The sequence below is a fragment of the Vigna unguiculata genome, chromosome 2 (genome assembly GCF_037176805.1).
Source record: "Vigna unguiculata cultivar grain cowpea cultivar isolate G323 ecotype 2 chromosome 2, ASM3717680v1, whole genome shotgun sequence".
In the NCBI taxonomy this organism is placed as follows: Eukaryota; Viridiplantae; Streptophyta; class Magnoliopsida; order Fabales; family Fabaceae; genus Vigna; species Vigna unguiculata.
Window position 1 is genome coordinate 1,939,103 of NC_140793.1, and position 10,885 is coordinate 1,949,987.

The window sequence follows — 10,885 nt, forward strand, 5'->3', positions numbered from 1 at the left end:
TGGCTCACGGGTTAAAACCCATTTTGACATCTCTATTCTTTCCTAAACATTATTAAATACATCCGTAATTGTTTTTATATTATATAACTATTTTGTGCCAATTTTTATTTCTCTTGTTTATATAATTTTAAGATATATTTTTGTATTTTTATTCATTATTAGTCATCTTTAAGTTTTATTAAAAAATCATAATTAAAATTATCTTTTTAATAATTATATGAAATTAATTATCAACATTTTATATTACTCAAACATCTTACAATTAAAAAAAATCATAGAAAATATGCAACTTCTCTTTTTATATTTGTTTTCAAAATAATTTTTTTAATACATTTTAATATATTTTATATTTTATAAATTTTATAAATTTCAATTAAAAAGTTTTATATTTTTTTATATTTTAAATTCATGTTTTAAATTTTTTTTGTGATTAAAAGTTTTTCTATTATAGTTTTAAATATTCATTTTATTTTATTATGAAAAAAAATTTAATATAAAAAAAAGTTGTGTCAACAATAAAATGGTTTAGTTTTGTAAATAAATGTATGTGGATCTAGTTTAGTAATAAAATTGTGAAAGAAACTATTACATAAACTTATTCACCAAATTCAGTCCCAATATTTGCACCAGAGGAAATCGAAAACCAATTTTCTTTTATTCTACCAAATCCAAACTCTAATATTTTAATCTAAAATGTTTTGAAATTTTGTTTCTTTTATTTTACTAAACTTTTTATTTTACTAAACTTATGTTAGGTGAGACTTGAATTTGTACCCTCCTTTATTATTAAACTCTAACAAAGTAAATTATGACACTTTTTATCGTAAGTAAACTTTAGTTATATTAATAAGAATTTGACATTACTGATCTATTTTATGGGTCTATCAGTAGACAAATTTGACATTCATTCGGTGATTGAGACATTTTTGCACGTGTCATTTGCAAATGCATGTATGCTGCCACATAGGTATCACTTATTAATATTATTAGGAGAACGCACATACTAATTATAAAGTGACCTTGAATAAAATGCGAGCTTGACATGCATTGAGTGATGGCTTCAGGTCATTCAACGTGCATTCATGGTATCAGTCATCTTAACTTGTAAACATTATGGAAATGCGTGTTGATCATAAATGACTTTAAATGAATCTGTCTAACTTGTATAGAGATCACACATAAGTCATGTATGTCCGGTAAATGCACAACTGAGCATAACTAATATGTTTATTATATTTTCTCAAAAAAATATACAGCTAAATATTTATTTATTTTATTTCAATTTTTTTTTTTCAATTTGGTGTACTCTATCTATTAAAATAATAAAAATTCAACTAGTAAATATTAAATTTTTTTTTTTGCTAAGTAAAACTTTAGATATTTTTAAGTTTCTTTCCTAAATATTATTAATTACATTACTAACTTTTTTTTATATTATATATAAGTATTCTACGTCAATTTTTATTTATCTTGTCTGTATAACTTTAAGATATATTTTTTTTCGTTTTATTCATTATTAATGTCCTTTAACTTTTATGAAAACACTTATAATTGAAATTATATTTTTAATAATTATATCAAATTAATTATCAACATTTTTTTAATATTTTATTCTTCATACTAAAAGAATTGTTTATTATAGATATAATTATTTCAATGATTATTTCATATAAAGAACATTATTTTTAATATTTAAAAAAGTGTATTCTAACTATTTTTAAAATATTGTTTGATTTATTTATATTTCAGTTGTAATACTTTTTATATTTAAATGAACATATTTCAAAAAAATTAAAATAATTATTACATTTATTTTTATTTTCATTATAATATTGATTACATTCAAATATAAATGTTTCAATTGATTTTACATTTATTTCGTTTACCATTTTAAAGAAAAAAAAATCAAATATGACCATAATTCAGTTTTCTGAAAATGAAATTCTACATGCAAAGAGTTATGTGTGTTATCTTAATGAATACACATTGTTTTATCTGAATTATTAAAAGTGAAAATGAGTGTTATTACAATCAAAAATTCAGCCTATTAGTACGTCTAATACAACTTTTTTTTTCTTTAATTCACTACAAATCTGGAGACATAGCAGGAAAAAAAAACGTAATCAGAAGGATGAAATATCAAAAACACATCTTGTCTATTAATTTTCACCATTCTACAAATACCTTGTCTTTAAAAATCTTTTTTATTCTACCAAATTAATTTTTGTATATTCACTAAACGAAATTTAAAACTCTTTTTATTTTATTTTACCAAACACACCATCTAATATTTTTATTAAAAAATATTTATAACTCTTTTTCCTTAATTCTACAAAACTCATTAAAAAAAAATTAAACTTTTATACTAAACATGACGTTTCACATCGTTGTATTTTTTTTTTCTTTTTTTTTCACCACACTAATTCTCTATTATGTTTACTAAAAATATTTAAAATTATTTTTCTTTTATTCTATCAAACTCATGTTCTAATATATCAACAGAAAACATAATTAATTTTTTTTATTCTACCAAACCCACTCTCCAACATTTTCACTAAAAGATATTTAAAACTCTTTTTCTTTTATTATATCAAATGCATCTTCGAATATTTTCACTAAAAAAATTTAAAACACGTTTCTTTAAAGTTTTTATCGTGGTCTTATTTTCAATGTGATGATTCTTATCTTCAATGTGATGATGATTATGCACCCGAAAACAATAATTTAATTATTAAGTAACCCAATTTTGAGCTGAATTTTGAAATGTTTTTTGGTATTCAAGTAATTTAAAAAATGAATGTGCAACTTATTCAAATTTTGAGCTAAAACATCTTACAATAAAAAACAAATTCCATAAAAAATATGCAACTTCTTTTTTCATATTTTTTTTCTAAAAAATATATTTAGTAAATTTTAATACTTTTCTATTTTATAAATTTTATTAATTTCAATTAAAAAATCTGTTTTTTTATATTTTAATAATAAATTTTTAATTTTTTTCTAAACAAAAATTCTATATTTCTATAGTTTTGAATATTCATTTTATATTTTCTTGATGAAAAAAAAATTCTAATTATAAAAAAAATTGTGCAACCAATAAAATTGTTTAGTTTAATACATAAATGCATCTGAGTCTAGTTGGGGTAATAAAACTGTGAAAGAATTTGCTATAGAGGTTTAAAACTCTTTTTCTTTTATTTTACTAAAGTTATAGTAGAGAAACAAATTCACCAAACTTAGTACCCAATATATCCACTAAAGAAATTTTAAAACCTTTTTTTCTTTTATTCTACCAAACTCACACTCTAATATTTTAATTAAAAAGGTTTAAGACTTTTTTCTTTTTATTTTACTAAATATATGTTAGGTAAGACTTGAAAATGTAACCTCATTTACTATCAGAGTCTAACAAAGTAAACTATAACATTATTTGATCACAAGTAAACTTTAATAATATTAATAAGAACCTCACTCTACTGATTTATTTTACTAATCTCAAATTTTTTTCTAGGTTTTTCAGGAAACAAATTTCGCATTCATTAGATGATTGAGACATCTTTGTACGTGTCAATTAGGAATACATGCATGCTGCCACCCACGTAATTATCTCAGTTATCAGTATTATTAGGAACACATGATAATCATAAAGTGACATTGAATGGAATGCGAGTTTGACATGCATTGGGTGATGACTTCAGGTCATCCAGTGGCGGATCTTGACAAAAAATTTTGGAGGGGCCAAAATAATATAATTTTTTTATCATTAAATTAGATTATTAGTATAATGTTTCAAAAAATAATATTTTAAACTAAACAATTGGATCATTAGATTAGATTATTAGTATAATATTTTAAAATATATGAAGAAGTGGAACGTATCTGCTTTTATCTTCACGAATAGCTTCCCTTTAATAATTTAAAACTAAATAAATTTATTATTTTATTTTCCATCTATATAAATAATTTTTTTTTCAAAATAATATTAGAATACAAATTTTATCTTATATATTCATAAAAAATGAATTTGCAAAAGGCTTGTAAGATAAAAAAGTCATGTTAATAACTCTTCAACTAATATTTTATTATCAGGTAAGACCATAGAGAGTTACCTCTTTTTTTTTCAAGAAAGAAAGAAAACAAATGAGAAATTAGAAAAAAAAATGAGTGTGTCTAATTTTTTTTCTTCAAAAACAAAAAAGAAAACATGAGAATGAGAGATGATACAATTTGTGAAAAATTAGAAAGACAATGAGAAAGAAATAAAAAATATCTTAATAAATATTTGGTTTAATGATTTTTTTTATTTCTCTATTTGTCCAGAAATGTCTAGTTGGTTGTCTAATGTTTTTTTACTTTCAATTTGTTGAAAATTGAAACGATTAATAAGGATGTTTTGTTTTGCTGGTGTAATTAATATAATCCAAGTGTATGAAAAATCTTTTGATTCACTTCAAAAAATTTAATGAAAATAATCAAATTGCATCAACTTTTCCAAAAATCGGAACCAAATTGAGACTAAAAAAAGCTAGATGACCAACTTTGTTAAGATTAAAGGTTGTGTTTTATAAAAAAAATAAAAAGTCACACAATTTAATTTCCATTAATTTCTAAAATATACTACAAATAATTTTTTAAAAATTTAAAAATTTAAAAGATATATAGAATTTAAAATAATTTCAAAAATATAAATATAATTTAAAAAATTTCAAAAACATACATATAATTTAAAAGAAAATCAAAAATATAGGGGGACCATGGCCCCTCCCTGCCCTATGAATGATCTGCCCCTGAGGTCACCCAATAATGCATCAAAGCTATAAGTCATCTTGACTTGTCAACAATACCAAGAGACATGCTGATCATAAATGACCCTGTAATTTTAATCTTTTCTTTGCTTTATTCATCATTAATCATCTTTAACTCTATTTCAATAAATTTATAATTATAAATATATTTTTAATAAGTATATCAAATTAATTATCAACATTTTATTTTTAACAAGATTTTTTATATTAAGAAAATTATTTATCATAGACATAAATATTTAAATAATTATATATATATATATATATATTACTTTTAATATTTATTATACTTAGAAAATATATTCTTATTATTTTAAAATTATTATTTAAATGATTTGTTTTGCAACTGCAAAATTTCTTATATTTCAATAAACATATTTCAACAATTTAAAATAATTATTAAATTTATTTATATTTTAATTATGAAATTTATTACATTTAAATACAAATGTTTCAATTAATGTCGCATTTATTTCATTTACCATTTAAATAAAACAAAAATTAAATATGAGTAAAATTCACTCTTCTAAAAATTAGATTTTAGCTATCCGTTATCTTATTATTTAGAGTGCACAGTATACCATGTCTTTTAAAATCTGTTTTATTTCTACCAAATTGATTTTTATATATTCACTAAACAACGAAATTTAAAACTTTTTATTTTATTTTACCAAACACACCATCTAATGTTTTTATTAAAAAATATTTAAAACTCTTTTTCCTTAATTCTACAAAACTCATTAAAAAAATTGAAACTTTTTTCTTTTATTTTACCAAATTTACTCTCAAACTCTTCAAAAATAACGCAATGTATTTATATCTTCATCTTTTACTCGTTCTATTACTCTATTTATACTAAACATGACATTTCACATCCTTGTACTTTTTATTTTTGTCCTTAATTTCATCACACTAGTTCCCTATTATTTTCACTAAAAATATTTTAAATTCTTTTTCTTTTATTCTACCAAACTCATTTTCTGATATATCAATAGAAAAAAAAAAAACATTCTACCAAACCCACTTTCCAACATTTTCACTAAAAGATATTTAAAACTTTTTTTCTGTGATTATATCAAATTCATCTTCGAATATTTTCACTAAAAAAATTTAAAACACTTTTCTTTAAAGTTTTCTTGTGGTCTTATCTTCAATGTGATGATAATTATGTTGGGTATTGGGCTCCCTTCCTATGTGGAGAAAAGGCCCAAATTTTGAGAAGTCCATGTCTCACTTAAACTTAGTGGAGAGGAGGCTATAAAATAAAGAGAGAGGCAGAACAATAGAGTCAGAATACACTGAAAGCCCTAACACATAGAGGGAGAGGTAGAGGGAAAATTCTGTTCACGTTTCGTTCACCGTTGGATCGGACTGAAATTTTTACAGCAGGTTCGGAACTCATTGCTCTTCATTCTGACCGGTCGGATCTTTGTTACGAGGTCTGAGTTGGGAGATATTAATTTCGCACTGCAGCAGTGATTTGTAGAGGTTTTCCTCTCTTGTTCTTCTCTATTTGAAAGCTTTGTTGCTTTGTTATTTGGTTGGGTGTTGGCACTAATTTGTGCTATTGATTAAGACTCTTTTGTACTCTTGTTGATCATAGTGAAGCTATTTCTTTGGTCTGGACGACTCGTGGTTTTTACCCTTGATTTGAGGGGTTTTCCACGTTAAAAATCTTGGTGCCTTTATTTGTACTTTTGTTGATTTATTATTGCTGCTCTTTGATTATTGCTCCTCATAGATTCTTGCAAGTTAGGGGAAATTATATCCGCTGCATTCTCTGGTATATTGTTTATTATTGTTTTCCCCATCAAATTATGCATTCGAAAACCTATCGAATAATTTAATTATTATGGAACCAAATTTTGAGCTGAATTTTGAAATGTGTTTTGGTATTCAAGTTATTTAAAAAATGAATATGCAGCTTATTCAAATTTTGAGCTAAACATCTTACAATTTAATAAATTGCATAAAAAATATGCAACTTCTTTTTTCATATTTGTTTTCTAAAAAATATTTTTAATAAATTTAAATACTTTTCTATTTTATAAATTTTATTAATTTCAATTGAAAATTCTGATAATTTTTTTATATTTTAATAATAATTTTTTAAATTGTTTCTAATTAAAAAAAATTCTAAACAAAAATTCTATATTTCTATAGTTTTAAATATTCATTTTATATTTTTTGATGAAAAACTTATATTTCTAAATAAAAAAAATTGTGTAACCAATAAAATTGTTTAGTTTAGTAGATAAATGCATATGAGTCTAGTGGTGGTAATAAAATTGTGAAAGAATATAGTACAAAAACAAATTCACCAAATTAAGTCCCCACTATATCCACTAAAGGAAATTTAAAACATTTTTTCTTTTATTCTATCAAACCCACACTTTAATATTTTAACTAAAAAGGTTTAAAACGTTTTTCCTTATATTTTACTAAAGTTATGCTAGAGAAACAAATTGACCAAACTTAGCCACTAATATATTTATTAAAGGAATTTTTTTTTCTTTTATTCTACTAAACTCACACACTAATATTTTAACTAAAAGGGTTTAAGACTTTTTTTTTTTTCTTTTTTTTACTAAAAATATGCTAAATGAGACTTGAAAATGTACCTCCTTTACTATTAGACTTTAAGCAAGTAGACTATAGCACTATTTAATCATGAGTAAACTTTAAAAGTATTAATAAGAACCTGACCCTACTGATTTATTTTACTAATCTCAATTTTTTTCTGGGTCTTTTCAGACACAAATTTGACATTCATTGGATGATTGAGACATCTTTGTACGTGTCACTTAAGAATGCATGCATGCTGCCACGTAGGTATCTCAGTTATCAGTATTATTAGGAAGACATGAAGATCATAAAGTGGCCTTGGATGGAATGCGAGTTTGACATGCATTGGGTGATGACTTCACATCACCCAATGATAAATCAAAGCTATCAGTCATCTTGACTTGTGTACATTACAGGGAGACGTGTTGATCATAAATGACCCTATAATTTTAATTTTTATTTTGCTTTATTCATCATTAATCTTATTTAGCTTTTTATCAATAAATTTATAATCAAAAATATATTTTTAATAAGTCTATCAAATTAATTATCAACATTTTATTTTTGTCAACACCCAATTTCGTCCAGGTAAAAAATAAAGAAATTGTTGTTTGACCTAGATAATAATTGGGAAGAAAGTTAAAAAAAGAATAAAAAAAAATGAATATTTAATTGAGCATAAATAAATATTTCTTCTTTTACTTTTTTATCTTGTTTCAACTTTATTTTCATCTTCTTTTTGTTTTGTTTTTGTTTCAAATTCGTTTTACTTTTGTTTTATGATTTTTAGTTTGTTTTATTTTATTACTATTGTTATTATCTTATATTATTTTTTATTTTAAAAGTTTTGCCCCATCTTATTTTATTCTTTTTCTTTATTTGTTTTCTTTTTTATTTAGTTTTATTTTATAATCTTTGGGTATAATATGTTTTACTGTACCTTTATTTCATTTTAGCTCTTTTTTATCTTATTCTTTTTATTTAGCCGTTTGTTTTTAAAAATAAAAAAATAATAATAAATAAAAGAAAAATAAATAAAGTTTTCTTTTTTTTCTGCACCAACGCAACCTACCCTCTGCAACCCTCTCTTACATTGTCACCTCTCCACGTTGATTTCATGCATTAGTCCTCGGTTTCATGCGCTTATCTTCATACACATCCTTCGTTTCGATCAATGGGGTGGGGTTCTCTTCTTCGATATTGGGAATTCCCTCAAGAATCAACACACGCAACCACCCAACATGAATCATCAATCTTTCCCTCTTCCAGCACGTTTTCTCTGCACCAGGAGATCATAATATCATGCAAAAACCTTCACTTCAGAAAAAAATCATGAACACCACCAACTGACGGGGAGAAGAACCACACTCCACTCCTTCTCTAAGCATTTTGGTCACGACCTACACACAAGAAAAAAGAAAACATCAGAAAAGAACAGGGAAAAAAGGAGAAAAGAGGAGAAGAACAGGGGGGAAGCGAGCCAAGGGAAGAAAAGAGAAAAGACTTGAAGCCACCAACTCAACTCTGGTAGGGGCTGCAATAGGTAAGAACTCTATCTTGAATAATTCAATGAATATGTTGTCTTGGTGTTTTTCGTCCTCAACATAGAAATACTTGTGTGAAATGATGTGCGCATGTTGTTGGGTTTGTCGAGTTTCATAGTATGTTTGCTTGCGTCGTTTGTTAAGTGCCAGAAAACGAAACATGCTTTAAGTATCTAACTTCATCTATCACAACACAACTTCAATAAAAAAACAGCATCATCATGCACTGGTCCTCGTCATTTTCCATATCCAATGAAATAGCCAAAGCTGTGAACATTTCTAGGACCTGTTTTCACCATCTTCTCGTTCATATTCTCGCACACGAATGAGCTATGAGCTTGGCTTTCATCTCCAGATTCGTACCTTCATCCAAGACCAATCTTTCTTCATCATTCTTCCATCACTTTCAACCTGCAAACAGTACACACTCCCAACTCCCAACTGTCGTCTTGTTCGTTCACTTTCATCACTCACCTGCATAAAAACCAAAAACAACATATACGCCCACTGCTACCAACTCAGATTTCATCGTTCATCATTCTCGAGTCGCTGTTATACAACACTCAGCAAAACACCCAAAAACCAAAACCCACACGCTCAACCGCAGGTTCACATACTCTCGATCATCTTCTTCACGCCGCAACCCCAACTTTTCACCACAAATCAACCAATCTCGCACAGTACACCAAACACCAAACACTCGCGTCTCAAATTCGCCGAAATAACCCAACACAAATCAAAAAAAAAAAAAAACAAGAGAATGGAAACCCTCACCGGCGGCGAGGCCGCCGGCGATTCGAAGCTCGTCGACGGTGGAACGTGATCGCGTGACGTTCTCGAACCGGGTCGCGGTGTGGTCGGCACGATGGTGGCGAGTTGAGGGAGTCACGACGCCTTTCTCTCTCGCGGAAGAAGAGAGGCAAGGATTGGGATGAGTGGGCGCTGGTGTGACGCCAACGAAGGCCGGAGTTCGAGCTTCCATGGCGCTCGCGTGTCCCGATCGTGGTGGCTGGTACGGTGGCGGCAAGTCTTGGTTGGCTACGGAGGTGCGACGAAGGAGCCTCGCGCGCAGGAGAAAGAAACGAGGTTCTCGCCGGCGACATCGCTGATGGTGACTGGCGTCGACGGCGTCGTCCCTCGCCGGTGGTGGGAGTTGCAGTGGCGGCATGAGCGTTGTGGTTGGTGACGACGAGGGAAGGGGGCTGCCATGGAGAGACTAAGTTTAATTAGGGTTCCGTTTAAGAAAAAAGAAAGGGGTCTGCCATTTCTTTTTCTTCACACACCCCTACCCATACTGCATGCACCTGCATTTTGATGTTTTAGGGCTTCTTTATAACTACTTCGCGCACCTCCATTTATGATGATCCCGCACCCCCCGCTTTGTTTTTGTCTGTTGGGCTTCCGTGCATTTTTACTTCCTCGCGCACCTCCACCATTACTAATCTCGCACCCCTTCACACACTTTGTACTCCTATTTTGAATTTGTTTTATACTTTACCAGCCGCACCACCACCTTTAATAAATACACCCCATTTACTTCATATACCTCCCACTAACCACTCACACACCCCCATATTTTGTTTCCCACTCTCACCCTTCTTAATTAAATTATTTCTTTTTATTTATTTATTTATTTATTTTTTCTTTTATTTTGTTTTTTTATTATTATTTGTTTATTTTCGTTCATTTATTTGTTTATTTTTATTATTATTATTATTTATTTTTTTATTATTATTTATTTTTTTCCTTATTTTTTATTTATTTATTTATTTATTTTTATTATTCCTAGGAAAACAAATATATTTAAAAATTATTAAAAATTACAAAAATAGAAAAATCTAAAAAAAAAACCAAAAATAGTTTTCTTTTTTTAAATAATTTTGTCCTTTTATTTATTTATTATTTTATTTTTATTATTTTTGAGAAAAAAAAATAAAATATATTTGAAAATTATTAAAAATTACAAAAAAA

At 26.9% G+C, this 10,885-nt stretch overlaps 1 protein-coding gene across 2 annotated transcripts; it reads right to left on the reverse strand.

Moving 5' to 3' along the window:
- Positions 1–8,386: 8,386 nt before the first annotated feature.
- Positions 8,387–10,285, reverse strand: LOC114173012 (uncharacterized). Of its 2 annotated transcripts, none has more exons than XR_003602444.2 (2): positions 8,894–10,285; positions 8,387–8,770 (listed from the first exon to the last, which is right to left on the reverse strand). XR_003602444.2 is itself a non-coding variant. In XM_028057201.2 (2 exons), exons 1-2 carry the CDS (start codon positions 10,080–10,082, stop codon positions 8,751–8,753), a joined length of 414 nt encoding a protein of 137 aa, XP_027913002.1. In that variant the 5' UTR covers positions 10,083–10,285; the 3' UTR covers positions 8,387–8,750. The 2 variants fall into 2 exon arrangements, 1 of the variants encoding a protein (XP_027913002.1); XM_028057201.2 differs by having other exon boundaries at positions 9,689–10,285.
- Between the last annotated feature and the right edge of the window lie 600 nt (positions 10,286–10,885).

Coding starts and splice junctions, on each gene's coding strand:
- LOC114173012 (XM_028057201.2), bottom strand. CDS start 10,082: ATGCCGCCACTGCAACTCCCACCACCGGCGAGGGACGACGCCGTCGAC. Junction 8,771..9,688: donor CGCCGGCGGCCTCGCCGCCG/GTGAGGGTTTCC, acceptor TCTTGTGTGTAG/GTCGTGACCAAAATGCTTAG.